A 20,012-nucleotide genomic window follows, 5' to 3' on the forward strand; every position below is an offset into this window, starting at 1 on the left:
CATTTGCTTCCTTGTTTGGAGTGCTGGTTTATTTGTTGGGGTCAACTTGAGGGTTTTCATAGCAACTGCATATTAATATACCCGCTCTTACCTTTAGTTTTCTATGAGGGAATGATGCACAACATGAAAGCCCGGCCAACAACTAAATATTTAATTTCAGTTTGAAAGTACAGTTGAAGTCAGAATTATTAGCCCCCTGAATTATTTGCGCCCCTGTTTATTTTTTCCCCAATTTCTGTTTAATGGAGGGAAGATTGTTTCAGCACATTTCTAAACATAATAGTTTTAAAAACCTATTTCTAATAACTGATTTATTTTATCTTTGCCATGATGACAGTAAATAATATTTGCCTAGATATTTTTCAAGACACTTCTATACAGCTTCAAGTGACATTTAAAGGCTTAGGTTAAAAATGTTAACTATGCAGGTTAGGGTAATAAGGCAAGTTATTCTATAACGAAGGTTTGTTTAGACTATCGAAAATAAAATTAGCTTAAAGGGGCTAATAATTTTGTCCCAAAATTGGTTTTTAAAAAATTAAAAATTGATTTTATTCTAGCTCAAATAAAACAAATAAGACTTTCTCCAGAAGAAAAAAATATTATCAGACATACTGTGAAAATTTCCTTGCTCTGTTAAACAACATTTGGGAAATATAAAAAAAAAAAAAAATCGAAAAATCAAAATCAAAAGGGGGCTAATAATTCTGACTTCAACTGTAGATCAACACACTGAAATCAACATCTCAGAAACCACTCATTTTTGCTGACTTTAAAGGTGCGGTATGTAAGTTTGACACCCAGTGGCTGAACTAGGTATTGCACTCCTGGTTCGAAACACTCGCAAGCACAGCTGACAACATCAACAGGAGTGTGCCTGACTGTCGAGCCTAAATTTAAGGCTGATTTAAGTGGTGTTGAAAATAAAAGCGATGGCACACGATAGAAGGACTATTTTCCATATTAATAGGAGCTTTTGTTTTAACCAACACCTCAAATTTAGATTTAGGATTGGCTTCTATTTCTTGCAGCTGAACAACAGGATAAACTGATCAGCTCAGGTACACCTCATGTGCTTTATTCAGTGTTAAATGCTAATAATGTGAGTTTGAATGCCATTTTGCATGACATTTATTGCAATACTACTGAAAGCAGCAGCAGCAGATTGTTCACTTCAGATCTTGAAAACGTTTGAAATTGAACTTCAGATTTGTGACTCAGTGCAAACCAACACATATCAGTGATTCAGCATCTACATTCAATAATGTTAAAGCTGTTTAATCTGTGTAAAATCCATTATAAACCTTACCATTTTGTTGGAGTGCAGCGAGTGCACTGTTCTGTGCTTCTGAATGGCTGTATTTAAATTTCTGTCGTGGTTTGCCAAATTGCTCGGCACTGCAAATCTCTTCACATAATGTGTTGATGGGACACGGGATTACAATGTAATCTGCTCACCTAATGCATTGAGCTGTTTAAATGACCAAAACAAAGACAGTCGTTCCAGCACGAAATGCACATTTTCAAAGCAGAATATCTGACTTCAGCATTGTTTTTTAGATAAACAAGAATGATCACTTAGCTAAAATCTGCAAACATAATATAGGATGTTTATGCTTTGGAAGAGTCGAAAACTTACATGCAGCACCTTTAAGGGGTTGATGAGGTATGAAGTTGTCATTTTAAGGTGATGACAAGCTATTATGCACCAAAATAGACTATAGTACTTTTTCAGTGCACCATACACAACATGCATGGATTTGTTTTCTCTCTTAACACACACTGTTAAACTCACTGGTCTCTGTTTGGTGGCTTGCGGAGCTGATCTGCCATCACTCGTGCTGAGAAGTTATAGAAGTTAATCATGTTCTGGAAGAAGTTGTCCTCCGTAACCTCATACTAAAAGAAAAACAGATTGTTGGATTGTATCAATGAAACAAACTATTTTAAGTGAATAGTTCACCCTGAAATGAGACGTACTCATTTACTCATTCTTTTATGAGTTGCTTTCTTCTGTCGAACACAAAATAAGATATTCTGAAGAATGTTGACGGCCAAAAAGCAGAAGTTGGCATCCATACTAGAAACAAAAAGTACTATAGAAGTCAATGGCTGCTGGTTTCCAATATTCTTCAGTATATCTTCCCTGGTGTTCAACAGTAGAAAGAAACTGGATGGAGGATGAGTAAATGATAACAAAATGTACACATTATATGTAAAAAAATTCCTTTAATGATTGAATATAATATAATATAATATAATATAATGTAATATAATATAATATAATATAATATAATATAATATAATATAATATAATATAATATAATATATAATAAAATATAATGTAAACAAATATAATTTCATATAATATAATATAATTTAATTTAATATAATAAAATAAAATATAATATAATAAAATATAATGTAAACAAATATAACAATATAATATAATATAATATAATATAAAATAAAATATAATGTAAACAAATATAATTTCATATAATATAATATAATTTAATATAATATAATAAAATAAAATATAATATAATATAATAAAATATAATGTAAACAAATATAACATAATATAATATAATATAATATAATATAATATAATATAATATAATATAATATAATATAATATAATATAATATAATATAATAAAGTATAATGTAAACGAATATAATATAATAGAATATATTATAATATATAATAAAATAAAATATAATGTAAACAAATATAATTTAATATAATATAATTTAATATAATATAATAAAATAAAATATAATAATATAAAATAAAATATAATATAATAAAATAAAATATAATGTAAACAAATATAATATAATATAATATAATATAATATAATGTAAACGAATATAATATAATATAATATAATATAATATAATATAATATAATATAATATAATATAATATAATATAATATAATATAATGTAATGTAATATAATATAATATAATATAATATAATATAAAAATTTTTAAATATTTGCGTTGGTAATTAAAAACTTTAAATTGCTATCATAATTACATAAATTGAAATAACAACATAACTGACACCCACATATTCAATGACAGAGTAAAAAGATTAAATAAAACACAATTTATAATCAATTTAGAAGTACATTTGACGTATAGATGTTATTTCTATGAAGAATTTGGATACAGAAACTTTTGAGTGCCTTCGGAATTTGTCTGCTAAAGTGAGCATTTTCCTCTGGCTCCTGCAGTGTGTGTAGTTTTAGTATTTTTACTTGTATGCAAAGAACAGTTTATTTTAAATGTCTTTAAGCCAAAACAACTGAATAGATGGGAGGCCAGCTGCACTCAATTATATCACGTGCTCCTCTCGAAATTAGCTTGAAAAACTTCACTTACATTCATAATGTTTATATTATTTGCTAACTACTAACCACCTTATGTTGAACTCTGATGCCCTATTCACACAGGGCTTCAGCGTCAACGCTTGACTGAAGGCGTGTCTGAAGTTGGGGCTAACGCGATCGTCATAGCAGCGTCAGAAAATGAAATTGAGTCAGCAATAGGCCACTGTCTAGCTGGTGAGATTGCATACAGCAATCTGATTGGCTGATGCTTCCGTCAGCGCTTGAAAAGTTGAGCGAGTCCCAACTTCTGCAGCTAGCAACGCCTGACGTCACCCATTCAAAGTGAATGGGGAGCGTTGACGCTGAAGCCCCGTGTGCATCACCCCCATGTGCAGCTACTGTCAACCGGAGGTTGCATTTTGGCCACAGACACATACTTTCATAGCCATCCTGACTGACTGAATGAATGAATGAATAGGCTGCTTTTCATCATGGCAACCCGAGTGCTGAAATAAGCTGGCTAAGCTGGCACTGGACGGGTTAAAGGGAACCAAAACAAAGACAGACGTTCTAGCACGTAACACACATTTACAAAGCCGAATATCTGACTTCGGCATTGTTGTTCAGATAAACAAGAATGATCACTTATGCCGAGTTCAGACTGCATGATTTTCAAAGTAGTCGTGTCACAGATGTATTCACACTGCATGACTATCTGGGCTAGCGTTTCGTCGCTGCTTTGTTTACACTGCAATATGGATCGGTGACAGGGACTTTCACATTGCATGACTTTACTATAGGAAGAATCGCCGACAACTTCGTCCAAACGACGTCTCACAGCCAAAAACACGTCGTATATCTTTTGTTATTAACTACATAATGAGAAAGAAGCCTTTAACATGTACATGTTTGCTCACCTGGGTTTAAAGGGAATTAGCCATTTCTCCTCAACATTCATAATAAACTATTTTCTTTCTGTATGAAACGTCAAACAGACACAGTTGCTCCTGAGCCTTGTCAAACCTCGACTAGTTTTTCCTCCATTTCGTGGGTCCAAATAAACCGAAAATGAGCGCTTTTAACTTCTCCTCCAGCCTCCCGCTGGCCTGCAGCAGGTATACACCATACACTGTAAAATGTATGGACGTAGTATCCGTGACGTCACCCATAGGTTTCTGAAGAGCGCAAAAGAAGCCACAAGTAGGCGCGGCCAACCGTCGCCATTTTGGTCACGCGTCATCACACCGACGGCGGGATACCAAACAAGGGCAAAGAGGCGGAGAGTGAGCGGAGCTACTGACACCTGCTAGAATTTAGCTTGGACCTGGTTCAGATACACTTTACTTTGAGAGAACGCTTAATACTTTATCACCTGTGACTCGTTTGTATTCTGACCACTTGTGCTTGGTTGTACACTATATCAATCAAGTGTTTAGACTTTTAAAAACACTGCTGTAATACATTGAGCCACTGAACATTGTTCTTATGACGTTTTTCAACAGGAGGAAAACGCGAATTACTTACAAACACTTCAGATATAGTCTGTGTTAGTTAATGTAAGACTATTGATGAAATCCAGCATAACACTGTATGACAGCGCTTCAGATGACTGATCTAGAGCCTACAGCTAATCAATTTGTCAGATTCTGGAGTGCATAACTGCTCTAAGTACAAATATAAACGATAAATGATCTTAAATAAAACAAATACATGTATAGAGATGGTATATAAGTATATAACTTTACTCACATGGGAAACGGAGGCCACGTGAATGGTTTGTGAGCACAATTAAGTGCCCTCAGCATGCCATGCCATCTAATAATTGTGGGAAACAAGTCCAAAAGGCAGTTGACTGTGTAAAGCCACATAAAACAACATAGAAATACGATAAATATGCCGAGTTCAGTCGCTAATCTGCAGAGGTGACGTGACGGCGACCAGCGAGACCTAACTGTCACTCAAGTGGCCACGCCCATAATTATGCAAACTTAATATAACTTAATATAAAGGAAACGGATGAGTTTTAAAAAAATTCACCCCCCTCACAGTTGTCATGAAGGGTAATATTAGCTGTATTAACCAAAATCTTTTTTTGTACCAGGCTGTAAACACCTTTTTTTCTGCTGTAAAGTTGGCCATTCTAACAGTGGGCTCAATTGAAATTTGCTCTGTTTTGGAGCCAGGAGCGGCCAGGACTAGCGGAATTTCGGATGAATTGCAGTTTTAGTTACTTCCGTATTGGCTTCCTGAGGGAGAGCGGGAGGTTGCCGCTTGGTATAAACACACGCACACACAAGTGAATGCCGATCTCTCATTGGCTGTAGGCGATCGCTGATGTTATTTTCAGTCAAAACTCAATTCACACGGCATGATTTGAATCGCCGACAGCTCCAGATATTCAGCACGCCAAATATCTCACAGGCATCGGCGACTCATCGGTGATTCTCTCAGATCGCGTCTTTGACAGTTCATACTGTGTGATTGTCACTCACGTGCACGAGCAGCGATTTGCCTGTGATTTCAGGCATTTGTCGGCGATTTCTCAAAACCTGTCGGCGAGCCAAAATCGGGGCTAAAATCACGCAGTCTGAACTAGGCATTAGCATGTTTCTGGAATATCTGCAAACATATTATGGGATTGTTACGCTTTAAAAGAGTCAAAAACTTAGATTCAGCACCTTTAACTTAATTGACTTGTGTTGGGACAACATGAAGGAATTATGTATTTTTACAGTGTTTAAAAGCACATCTGCTTCCACACAATTCCTCCATGTTGTCCCAACACAAATCGATTAAGTTAACTTAACCATTTTTACAAATATAAGATGATCAAACATAAAACTATTAAGCTATCCCAAAAAAAATCTCAGAAATTAATAAATAGTTTGAACAAGCAGCAAAATGATACAGTTTTGAGTGTGTATGAATAAATCCAAGACACGCTGAAATGAAGTTAAACCTGCAGAAAGTTTTTCAAGATTTAAAGATTAAAAGCAAAGCTCTTGGCTTAACTCACCCCATCATACACATCATCCAGCTCTTTGGAGTCCAGAATGAAGTCTGGAAATCCGATCATGTCATAGATGGCATCCGCCTACAGCCAGAAAAGACACGTTATCCTGATTTCTTGGCAAGCGATGCGAAGTGTTTACAGTTAAGCTGTTTTTTTTTTCTCCTTCTTGAATCTCAGGCAAATCCATAAGTTTTGGTGATCCAGTCATGCTGCTGCAAATCTCATTCTCTCTCTCACCTTGTCCTTGGCAGCTTGTCGGGTCTGTTCATCCATCCACTTCAAATCATCCAGCGCGCCTTTGAAAGCCGTGCGGATTTCATTGATCATCCCCTCTGCCTGCGTTATGACAGAAAACATGAGGTTGTGAACTGTGGAGTTCACATTACGGCCACATGAGGGCAAAAACGCACCACCGTTGAGGTCCTAAATTAAACAAATCTTCAGTGCAACATTCAGCAAATGTTTTTTTTTTTATCTTACAGTTGAATTCAGAAGTATTAGCCCCCCTGTATATTTATTTCCTAATTTCCGCTAAACGGAAAGAAGATGTTTAAAAACATTATAGTTTTAATAACTTATTTATTTTATCTTTGCCATGATGACAGTATATTGTACTCCATATTTTTCAAGATACTAGTTTTCAGCTTAATGTGAAATGTAAAGACTTAACTAGGTTAATTAACTAGGAAAGTTAGGGTAAATAGGCAAGTCATTGTATGATGACACTTCAGTTTTGTCCACGACAACTACTGCCCCCCCCCCACTGTCATCAGCAACACCCCCACCAAACACCCCCTTTTTACTTTTATCTTCGACAAGCCCTCCCTTCAATTCGTCCACCACCACCCCCTTCATTTTTGTCTGCGACACCAACAACACCCCCCCTTTTTCCCTTTCGCGACAAGCCCTCCCCTTCAATTTCCACAATGACACCCCATTTTCCCACCTGCTTTTCACTATCATCAACGACAACACCCCTCCACTCTTCCCTTCCATCCGCGACATCCCTTTCCCTGCTTTTCACCAAATCGTCTGCGACCCCCCCCCTTCATTTTTGTCTGCGACACCAACAACACCCCCCTTTTTCCCTTTCGCGACAAGCCCTCCCCTTCAATTTCCACAATGACACCCCTTTTCCCACCCACTTTTCACTTTTATCAACAACAACACCCCTCCACTCTTCCCTTCCGTCCGCGACATCCTTTTTTCCTGCTTTTCACTTTCTTCCGCAACACTCCCCCCGCTTTTCACTTTGTCCACGACAACCCCCCAACTGTTGTCCGCAACACCCCCCCCTTGACTTTTGTCCGCAACATCCTCAACTCAACACCCCCCCTTTGTCAGTTTTCGTGTCCCCCCTTTCACTTCCCTCCCCATTTTTCACTTCCATACCTGACAAACCCCCTCCATCCTTTTTCATTTTTGTCCACGACAGCGCCCCTGCTTTACATTTTCGCCACCCCCACCTTTTCACTTTTGTCCGCAACACCTCCCCACCCTGCTTTTCACTTTCGCCTGTGACAAACACCCCCTTCTATTTCACTTTTGCCCGCAACACTCCCCCGTTTTTCACTTTTATCCGGACAACCCCCCCCCCTCCTTTTCCTTTTTCACTTTCATCCGCAACACTCCCTCTCGTTTTTATTTTCGTTTGCAACAACACCACCCCTGCTTTTCACTTCCGTTCGTGACACCCCCCCCCGTTTTTCACTTTCGTCCGCAACAACCCCCCCCTTTACTTTCGTCCACCCCCTGCCCTTCACTTTTATCCCCAACAACTCCCCCCTTTTCACTTTCATCTACGACAACAACCCCCTGCTTTTTTCACTTTCGTCCGAGACAACTCTCACCACCCTCCACCTGTCCACTATTCACATGACACCATCGTGCTCCAACTCTTCACTTTCGTCCGCGATACCCCGCTCTTTTATTTCCAATCATTCTATTCAACCATCACTTAACCATCTCCCCCACCCACAACTACAACCCCACAACTCCCCTGCCCCAACTCTTCACTTTCGTCCTTTGAAAACGCTTTCATGGGGCCTGTATCGGGCTCTGGCACCCCTGCTGTAGACAATCAGAAAAAATTTAAGGGGGCTAATAATATTGACCATAAAATGTTTAAAAATTCTAAACTGTTTTTATTCTAGCCGAAATAAAACAAATAAGACTTTTTTCCAGAAAAAAAAAACAATATTATAGGAAGTACTGAGAAAAATTCCTTGCTCTGTTACACATCATTTGAGAAATATTTAGATAAGTACAAATATAAGTACAGACGGGCTAATACATTTGACTTCAACTGTAATACGACACATGAAGCAACTCACTATTTCTTTGCTCTGTTTGTCGAAGGTGGCTTTGACGAAAAGAGCTCCCAGTGCAAAACCGAGGGTGTCGTCTGTGTTTCCAATGCACGTCTGCCAGCGCGGAGTACAAGACTGAATGTAAAACAGACAGATTGATAAATTACACACGGGAGAGCTTATCTGGCAACCTCAAAGGAGCAGTCATAAAAGCACAAAAGGACTGCCAGATTTTCAACATGATTCTGTCAATATAATATACATGTACAGTGAAGGTCATTTAATAGTACTGAATGAGCAGTTATGATGTACTTCAAATCTTAAATCTACACATGTCGAGATTATAGTAGTCAAATTATAGGTTACTTCACTTTTTTTGAAATAGGCTCAAGTCACCTAGAGTAAAACAGTTGAGTTTTACCTTTATTGAATCTATTCAGATGGTGTTCAGCTGCTTTTAGCTTAGCATCAATACTGTATACACGAATCGGCCACTTTATTAGGTACACCTTACTATTACCAGGGTGGATCCCCTTTTGCCTTCAGAACTGCCTTAATCCTTCGTGGCATAGATCCAACAAGGTACTGGAAATATTCCTCAGAGATTTTGCTCCATATTGACATGATAGCATCACGCAGTTGCTGTAGATTTGTAAAACTATATTCACACTCCAGCACAATAATCAAGGATATCTGCTGCAGTACCATGGCTGAAGTAGGCACAATGATATTACGCAGCACCTGCAAATAGTCCCCAGCTAAAAAAACAAAGAAAAAGTGCTGAGTAATATCATTGTGCGTACTTCAGCCGTGGTACTGCAACAAAATTCCTTGATTATTACACCAGAATGCGAGTATAGTTCCTAGCCATATTTATACACTCCAAACACACGCACCTTTTTGGTGCCATAGAGGCTCTCCAGCAGTTTATCCTGAGCATTTTCAAAGCGCTGATCAAGGCTGGACGCTCCTTTCTGCACCAGATTCCAGATCATGTAATTATTCAGAAGACTAGAGAAGAAAGAGAAAGAATCCATCCACATATCTAAAAAAGGGGACCACTCCTGAATGTGTGATCATTTATTTATACAGGGAGTGAAGGAAGGAGTGTTAGCCGAGCTGTATTAATATGCTTACAGTGAGCTAGAGAGAGAGAGAGCGAGGAGCTGTTATTAGCACTGAATGTTCTGATACACAGTCTAAACACAGCGGCTCTCCGAGGGGACGTTCTCTCTCTGAACTCTGATTAGCTTTAACCACAGAGACAGCCATACCTGTGGTCGGTCTTGTTGATGAGCTCTGAAACTTGTTGCATGTACTCTTTAGCATACACCACCACCGGTTCTGTGTCGTTCAGCTCCAGCGGTGAAAGTACTGAGTTCAGATAATCCAACCATTCAATAGCCGGAGCCAAGACCTGCCAGTAAACAAGTGATACATTTTAGTCCAATACTGGATTTTAAGACACAATAGTTGTTATGATAATCACTACTGTGTCAGATCATGACATTTTTTACCTTCACATATGCGTCATAAACTAGTGAGACAGTTACTTCCCCACTAATAGTAATATGAATACATTTTTAATCCGTATATCCTGCATTTTGCTTTTTTAAAGAGCTGTAAATACTATGTGGTAATGCATGGCTGCCTGCTTTACAAAACTGGTCCTTTTAGTCTTCTGATTTCAAAATAAGAGTCCCACACACATTAATACACGCTTAGATAACTTAAAGATTGAGGAAAAAATATAACTGTTGTGATCTTGCTTGTAGTATTAAACAAAGCCTGGTTGTACATATTAATGATCTCATAGAGATTAAAAATGACACACTACGTTACTTCCCCACCAATAGCAATGCATTTTTAATCTTTTAACGTCAATGAAAACACAGGCAGAAATTAACATCAACGACAGATGAGTTCTATAACGTTTATTTGCATCTTTTCACTCAGGAAAAAATGACAGTAAAGGATGAGCGATATGACACAATGCATAAATGCGCATTAAACTAATATTCAGCAATTCACATGTGTATTTCTACACATTAGTTGTTATGATAATATCTACTGTGTCAGATTATGACATTGTTGACCTTTACGTTTGTGTCATGAACTAGAATAGTGTCACACTACGCTACTACACTTCCCCACTAATAGTAATGCATTTTTAATCTTTAACATCTAAAAAAACCTAGACAGTAATTAATATCAACCTCTGCATTAACAGATGAGTTTTATGAAGTTGATTGGAATTGTTTCCCTCTGGAAAAATGACAGTAAGAGCTGAGTGATATGACACAATGCATATACATGCATTAAGCACATATATTTAGCAGTTTACATGTGTCTGTTGCCTCATTACTAAAATATGCAGCAAATGTCACGATATACAAAATAAACTAAGAATTAAACAGTCCTTACGCCTCTTTGGGGTGGTGCTGAATACATTTACAATCTGTATATCCTGCATTTTGCTTTCTGAGGAGCTGTAAACACTCTGTGGTCATGTATGGATGCCTGCTTTACAAAACTGTTCCTTTTTAGTCTCTGGTTTTCAAAATAAGAGTCCCCCACACATATTAATACAAGCTTAGATCAACTCAAAAACAAAGGAAAAAACATAACTGTTGTAATCTCACTTGGAATCGTTGTGGTTAATTAAACGAAGCCTGGGGTGTACATATTAATATTCTCATATGGATAAAACATGTCAAACTACGTTACTTCCCCACTAATAGTACTGTATTTGTAATCTTTAAAGTCTGTAATATCAAACCCTGCATTAACAGATGAGCTTTTATAAGATTATTGGCATCATTTCAGTCCAGAAAATGACAGTAAGAGCTAAGAGATATGACATGATGCATAAACACGCCTTAAGCACAAATATTTAGCAGTTTACATGTGTCTGTTGCCTCATTACTAAAATATGCAGCAAATGTCACGATATACAAATTAAACTAAGAATTAAACAGTCCTTACGCCTCTTTGGGGTGGTGCTGAATACATTTACAATCTGTATATCCTGCATTTTGCTTTCTGAGGAGCTGTAAACACTCTGTGGTCATGCATGGATGCCTGCTTCACAAAACTGTTCCTTTTTAGTCTCTAGTTTTCAAAATAGGAGTCCCTCACACATAAATACAAGCTTAGATCAACTCAAAAACAAAGGAAAAAACATAACTGTTGTAATCTCACTTGGAATCGTTGTGGTTAATTAAACGAAGCTGGGTTGTACATATTAATATTCTCATATGGATTAAACATGTCACACTACGTTACTTCTCCACTAATAGTAATGTATTTGTAGTCTTTAACCTGTGTAATATCAACCTCTGCATTAACAGATGAGTTTAAATAAGATTATTGGCATCATTCAAGTCCAGAAAATGACAGTAAGAGCTAAGAGATATGACATGATGCATAAACACGCCTTAAGCACAAATATTTATCAGTTTACATGTGTCTGTTGCCTAATTACTAAAATATGCAGCAAATGTCACGATATACAAATTAAACTAAGAATTAAACAGTCCTTACGCCTCTTTGGGGTGGTGCTGAATACATTTACAATCTGTATATCCTGCATTTTGCTTTCTGAGGAGCTGTAAACACTCTGTGGTCATGCATGGATGCCTGCTTCACAAAACTATTCCTTTTTAGTCTCTAGTTTTCAAAATAGGAGTCCCTCACACATAAATACAAGCTTAGATCAACTCAAAAACAAAGGAAAAAACATAACTGTTGTAATCTCACTTGGAATCGTTGTGGTTAATTAAACGAAGCCTGTGTTGTACATTAATATTCTTATATGGATTAAACATGTCACACTACGTTACTTCCCCACTAATAGTAATGTATTTGTAATCTTTAACGTCTGTAATATCAAACTCTGCATTAACAGATGAGCTTCAATAAGATTATTGGCATCATTTCAGTCCAGAAAATGACAGTAAAAGCTAAGAGATATGACATGATGCATAAACACGCCTTAAGCACAAATATTTAGCAGTTTACATGTGTCTGTTGCCTAATTACTAAAATATGCAGCAAATGTCACGATATACAAATAAACTAAGAATTAAACAGTCCTTACGCCTCTTTGGGGTGGTGCTGAATACATTTACAATCTGTATATCCTGCATTTTGCTTTCTGAGGAGCTGTAAACACTCTGTGGACATGCATGGATGCCTGCTTCACAAAACTATTCCTTTTTAGTCTCTAGTTTTCAAAATAGGAGTCCCTCACACATAAATACAAGCTTAGATCAACTCAAAAACAAAGGAAAAAACATAACTGTTGTAATCTCACTTGGAATCGTTGTGGTTAATTAAACGAAGCCTGTGTTGTACATTAATATTCTTATATGGATTAAACATGTCACACTACGTTACTTCCCCACTAATAGTAATGTATTTGTAATCTTTAACGTCTGTAATATCAAACTCTGCATTAACAGATGAGCTTCAATAAGATTATTGGCATCATTTCAGTCCAGAAAATGACAGTAAAAGCTAAGAGATATGACATGATGCATAAACACGCCTTAAGCACAAATATTTAGCAGTTTACATGTGTCTGTTGCCTAATTACTAAAATATGCAGCAAATGTCACGATATACAAATAAACTAAGAATTAAACAGTCCTTACGCCTCTTTGGGGTGGTGCTGAATACATTTACAATCTGTATATCCTGCATTTTGCTTTCTGAGGAGCTGTAAACATTCTGTGGTCATGCATGGATGCCTGCTTCACAAAACTATTCCTTTTTAGTCTCTAGTTTTCAAAATAGGAGTCCCTCACACATAAATACAAGCTTAGATCAACTCAAAAACAAAGGAAAAAACATAACTGTTGTAATCTCACTTGGAATCGTTGTGGTTAATTAAACGAAGCCTGTGTTGTACATATTAATATTCTTATATGGATTAAACATGTCACACTACGTTACTTCCCCACTAATAGTAATGTATTTGTAATGTTTAACCCCTGTAATATCAACCTCTGCATTAAAAGAAGAGTTTAAATAAGATTATTGGCATCATTTCAGTCCAGAAAATGACAGTAAGAGCTAAGTGATATGACATGATGCATAAACACGCCTTAAGCACATATATTTAGCTGTTTACATGTGTCTGTTACCCCATTACAAACACATCCAGCAAATTTCACAATATACACATTAAACTAAAATATACACGTGAAACTAATAATTAAACAGACTTCATGTCTATGGTGCTGAATACATTTTTAATCAGTTTATCCTGCATTTTGCTTACTGGGGAGCTGTTAACCTTTTATGACCATGCATGGCTGCCTGCTTCACAAAACTGGAACTTTTTATTCTTCTGTTTTCAAAATAGGACTCCCACACACATATTAATACAAGCTTAGATCAACTTAAAAATAGGGGTAAAGTATCATGGTTGTAATCACGCTAGAAAGCGTTGTGGCCAATTTAACACAGCCTGTGCATATTAATGACCCCATGTGAATCATCAGAGTTGTTGTTTTGTTCTAATTGACCTGGTTTTCACTGAGATTTTACCCTCATGGGATTTACATGAAAACGAGGAAACAATTGTACAACACCATTGTTTCTCTTACATGTCACCACGTTTAAGAGTTCTGTATAAAAGAATATCTGTTCATTAGCCAACATGTTGGATGTAATAAAACCTGCCATGGCAGACCAAAACAAGTATGCTAGTCTTTTTTGTCAGTCAGCATGAAGGGCTACGGTGTTGGTTACTATATGAGAAAAAACAACCAATTGTTGTTTAAAAAACACCACAGTCCCTGTTAGCACACACACTTAGTGTGAACATCCATTTGATGTTTGTGTTTGCATACGGTAGATGTTCGACATCAACTTTCAGATCCTTAAGATGTTTAAAACCAGAAATTTTCATCCAACAGACCCTTTAAAGGTTTTTATCAGACTTGTAAACAGAGCAGACATTTTTAGACTGAATGATGTTCAGTCTATAAACTAAAAAAACAGAAGATTAAAAGCCGCCAGCTAGCTCTCTGCAACTCTCACATGGTCGCCCACTGAAGCTAAGCAGGGCTGCGCCCGGTCAGTACCTAGATGGGAGACCACATGGGAAAGCTAGGTTGCTGCCGGAAGTGGTGTTAGTGAGGCCAGCAGGGGGCACCCAACCTGCGGTCTGTATGGGTCCTAATGCCCCAGTATAGTGACGGGGACGCCATACTGCTCAGTGAGCGTCGTCTTTCGGATGAGACGTTAAACCGAGGTCCTGACTCTCAATGGTCGTTTAAAATCCCAGGATGTCCTTCGAAAAAGAGTAGGGGTTTAACCCCGGCATCCTGGCCAAATCTGCCAACTGGCCTCTGTCCTAACCATTCCCATATTCCAATTGGTTTCAACTCTGTCTCCTCTCCACCAATCAGCTGGTGTGTGGTGTGGGGTCTGGCACAAAATGGCTGCCGTTGTGTCATCCAGGTGGATGTTGCACACTGGTGGTGGATGAGGAGATTCCCCCCCCATTGTGTAAATTGCTTTGAGTGCCCAGAAAAGTGTTATAAATGTAAGGAATTATGTTTAAAATACATCTTAGAGACATATATGTGCCATCCACAGCAAATTAATTGGACCACTATCGAGCTACTGTTGTGTATTGAGCTACTATTGTGACTAAAACAAAACAATACACAGTTATACTATAAAAATAGTTTTGCAACAAAGCAAAAATCAGCTTTAATCACTACTGGTATGAAGACAGTATTGCACAACTGCAGAAATTGCCATAATAACAATGGACCACAGGATTTCACCTCTGTTATTCACAGACAATGTTGTTCTGTTGGCTTCATCGAAAACATGGACCTTCAGCATGCACTGGGATGGTTTGCTGCAGTGTGTGACGAGGCTGGGATGAGAATCAGCACTATGGTGCTCCACCGTTTGCCATCTCCTGGTTGGAGGAAAGTCCTTACCCCAGGTGGAGGACTTCAAGTATCTTGGAGTTTTGTTCACGAGTGAAGGATGGAAGGAACGTTGGATTGACAGGGGGGATTGGTGCAGTGGTAAAGAAGGAGCTGAGCCTACAGGCAAAGCTCTCTATTTACAGGTCAATCTACGTTCCTACTCTCACCTTTGGTCATGAGCTTTGGGTCATGACCGAAAGGACAATATCTTGCATACAAGTGGCTGAAATGAGCTTCCTTCGCAGAGTGGCAGGGCGCACCCTTATAGATAGGGTAAGGAGCTCTGTCACCCAGGAGGAGCTCAGAGTAGAGCCGCTGCTCCTCCACATTGAGAGATGTCAGCTGAGGTGGCTCAGGCATCTGTTTCAGTTGCCTCCTGGATGGCTACCTAGGGAAGTGTTCCAGGGATGTCCCACAGGGAGGAGGCCCTTAGGGAAGACCCAGGACACACTGGAGGGACTATGTCTCCTGGTTGTCATGGGATCCCCCTGGAGGACCTGGAGAACGAGTCTAGGGAAAGGGAAGTCTGGGGTTCTGCCCCCACGACCCGGCCTCGGAAAAGTGGATGAAAATGAATGTAGGGCAACTACATTGTGGACTCCTTTAATATCACTATTAATAAAAATTAACTATTACTTTTGCTTTAATAAACTCAGAATTTGCTAATTATTAGTAGTTATTAAGGTAGCAGTTAGGTTTAGGTATAAGGTAGGATCATAGACTAGACGTAGTGTCCGTGACACTACCCATAGGTTTCTAAAAAGAGCAAAAGAAGCCACAAGTAGGCGCGGCCAACCGTCGCCATTTTGTTCGCGCGTCATCACACCCAGGGCGGGATACCAAAGGGCAAAGAGGCGGAGAGTGAGCGGAGCTTCAGACACCTGCTGGCCTTTTGCTTGGACCTGGCTCAGACACACTTTATTTTGGGAGAACGCTTAATACTTTATCACCTGTGACTCGTTTGTATTCTGACCACTTGTGCTTGGTTGTATACTATATCAATCAAGTGTTTAGACTTTTAAAAACACTGCTGTAATACATTGAGCCACTAAATATTGTTCTTATGACGTTTTTCAATAGGAGGAAAACACAAATTACTTCCAAACACTTCAGATATAGTCTGTGTTAGTTAATGTAAGACTATTGATGAAATCCAGCATAACACTGTATGACAACGCTTCAGATGACTGATCTAGAGCCTACAGCTAATCAATCTGTCAGATTCTGGAGTCCATTACAGCTCTAAATATAAATATAAACGATAAATGATCTTAAATAAAACAAATACATGTATAGAGATGGTATATAAGTATATAACTTTACTCACATGGGAAACGGAAGCCACGTGAATGGTTTGTGAGCACAATTAAGTGCACTCAGCATGCCATGCCATCTAATAATTGTAGGAAACAAGTCCAAAAGGCAGTTGACTGTGTAAAGCCACATAAAACAACATAGAAATACGATAAATATGCCGAGTTCAGTGGCTAATCTGCAGGATTCAGCTGAGGTGACGTGACGGCGACCAGCGAGACCTAGCTGTCAATCAAGTGGCCACGCCCATAATTATGCAAACTTAATATAACTTAATATAAAGGAAACGGATGAGTTATAAAAAAATTCACCCCTCTCACAGTTGTCATGAAGGGTAATATTAGCTGTATTAACCAAATCTTTTTTTGTACCAGGCTGTAAACACCTTTTTTTTCTGCTGTAAAGTTGGCCATTCTAACAGTGGGCTCAATTGAAATTTGCTCTGTTTTGGAGCCAGGAGCGGCCACGACTAGCGGAATTTCGGATGAATTGCAGTTTTAGTTACTTCCGTATTGGCTTCCTGAGGGAGAGCAGGAGGTTGCCTCTTGGGTAGGATTAGGGTTGTAGAATAAGATACAAAATATGTACTTTATAAGTATTAGTAAACAGCCAATATCTTAATACTAGACGGGTAATAATGATAATGATAATAATAATAATAATAGCCTCCTTAATAGTAAGAATTGTTACTAAAACGACCAAAATACTACTACAGCTTTGCACATAATACCACAATGTGACTATTTCTCACAATATGACTAAAATTGTGGTTAATTTCTCACAATTGTCACTTTACATCATGGAATTTATGTTTCATAATTTGGCTTATAGTTAAACTTAAAAAATGAACTATTTTACACTTAATTTTATAATAATGACAATGCATCTTACAGTGTTTTTACTTAATAATTCTGAAGGGAACAGTATCCGGCTGGTCCTTTAAACTCAACATGGTGCGTCATCACGAAGGGCGATGCACTTTAATAAAACAGCTTACTGCAGGCCACCAATATATGGAGTGTTACTTTTAATTACAGCCATCTTTCATACTTTCTTTCTCCATAACCTTGACTGTGAGAGCGCTGCTTGTCTCAGTGTTTTGCCTTAATGACTTCTCTTTCAACCATAACAAGGACACAGCTTGCGTGTTCAGATTCGATTTGCACAAAACGCTCGAAAATAATCAGCAGACTAGAGCCAATAACCCGCATGTTTGCATTCCTGACTCCCAGATTCAGTTCTGCCCTTGGGTGTAATACAACAAAGACCTCCATCGTAAACACGCAGCCCGAAAGCCCCTCATTCACCACATAACCCTCATCTCTGCTGTGGATTCTGGCAGATGAAAACAGATTAGCTGCCTAAAATGGACTCTTTTCCTTCTCTCTCGTGCGGGTTATGAGAGCTGTTGTTTTTTAATAAACTCAAAAAACCCCAAGTGAACCCTTGAGGACGCTCCGCATAAAGATGTACAAAATAAGAAGTCACTGCAATCTTCGATTAATGAGAGTTGAGATGAAAGACAATTATATTCAGGCTGAAAACATGCCCTTGGAGGTAAAAAAACAACACATTTTTGTTCGCTTTCTGATTAAATAAGGACTTACACATGTCATATGTCAAATATGCTATATGATTTGAGATTTTAAAGGCGACCCTTTTAACAAGACATAAAATAAGTCCCTCGAGTGTGTATGTGAAGTTTCACCTCAAAAATTATGCTGACAAACATTTACTGTACTGACGTCTGTCTAAAAAAACTGTTATTTGTTTTCAAGAGCCGTTTTGAAGATCATTATAATTATAAACAAAATCCTAATTGTAAATGTCACTTTAATACGCAGCTTTTCAAGGGACTGGATTTCGTTCTCTTCACACTGACGGCAGACATCACCTAATCAGTCAGCGATCATCCATCATGCAAAACCCTTCCACCTCACTATACTGTTGCTCAGCAACTGTTACCAGGGAAATCACAGGAGCCTTCACTAAACAAAAGTTTCCTAAACACAGGTGCTCAGATGGAAGAAAAAATACTCTAATAATTAACTGATGGAACAGTGCCAGAAGACATGAAAAGGAACGGATATGCAAAGAAGGAGGAAAGAAAAACATCTGAGGCAGAGATGAGAATGTGAAGACTTCCTTACTGAAAAAACAGCTTAAACCAGCCTAGGCTGGTTCGCTGGTTTTAGCTGTTCGACCAGGATGGTTTTAGAGGGGTTTTGGCCATTTCCAGGCTGGTTTCCAGCCATTTCCAGCCTGGTCTTACCTGGTCAGGCTGGGAGATGACCAGCTAAAACCAGCTTGACCAGCCTAGCCTGGCTGGGAGCCCAGCCAAAACCAGCTATGTTCAGCTTAAACCAGGCTGGTCAAGCTGGTTTTAGCTGGATTTAGCTGGTCATTTTCCAGTCTGACCAGCTAAGACCAGGCTGGAAATGGCTGGAAACCAGCCTGGAAATGGCCAAAACCCCTCTAAAACCAGCCTGGTTGACCAGCTAAAACCAGCCAACCAACCTAGGCTGGTTTAAGATGGATTTTTTTAGCAGGGTTTTCCCCAGCACATTTAAAATATTCTCAATATACAGGGTGAGTCATTTATATGGATACACCTTAATAAAATGGGAATGGTTGGTGATATTAACGCCCTGTTTGTGGCACATTAGTATTTGTGAGGGGGCAAACTTTTCAAGATGGGTGGTGACCATGGTGGCCATTTTGAATTCAGCCATCTTGGATCCAACTTTTGTTTTTTCAATAGGAAGAGGGTCATTTGACATTAAACTTATTGGGAATTTCACAAGAAAAACAATGATGTGCTTGGTTTTAACGTAACTTTATTCTTTCACGAGTTATTTACAAGTGTCTGACCACTTATAAAATGTGTTCAATGCGCTGCCCATTGTGTTGGATTGTCAATGCAAGCCTCTTCTCCCACTCTTCACACACTGATAGCAACCCTGCAGGAGAAATGCCAGCACGGGCTTCCAGTATCCGTATTTTGAGGTGCTACACATCTTGTATCTTCACTTCATAGACAACATGGATGGTGGGGCCATTCTACATCAATGGAAACCTC

The 20,012-nt window shown here is 38.2% G+C and overlaps 1 protein-coding gene across 8 annotated transcripts in view; it reads right to left on the reverse strand.

The window, feature by feature from the left end:
* ece2b (endothelin converting enzyme 2b) overlaps positions 1–20,012 on the reverse strand; it is a 151,286-nt gene that overhangs the window by 15,107 nt on the left and 116,167 nt on the right. For 4 of the 8 annotated variants that reach the window (XM_017351042.4, XM_017351043.4, XM_017351044.4 and 1 more), the window contains 6 exons: positions 9,938–10,080; positions 9,560–9,674; positions 8,688–8,798; positions 6,592–6,777; positions 6,358–6,435; positions 1,796–1,899 (listed from right to left, as the gene is read on the reverse strand). In XM_017351042.4, coding sequence (XP_017206531.1) covers positions 1,796–1,899; positions 6,358–6,435; positions 6,592–6,777; positions 8,688–8,798; positions 9,560–9,674; positions 9,938–10,080 — 737 coding nt within the window. 8 annotated transcript variants of the gene reach the window in all.

Source organism: Danio rerio, chromosome 15 (assembly GCF_049306965.1).
Source record: "Danio rerio strain Tuebingen ecotype United States chromosome 15, GRCz12tu, whole genome shotgun sequence".
In the NCBI taxonomy this organism is placed as follows: domain Eukaryota; kingdom Metazoa; phylum Chordata; class Actinopteri; order Cypriniformes; family Danionidae; genus Danio; species Danio rerio.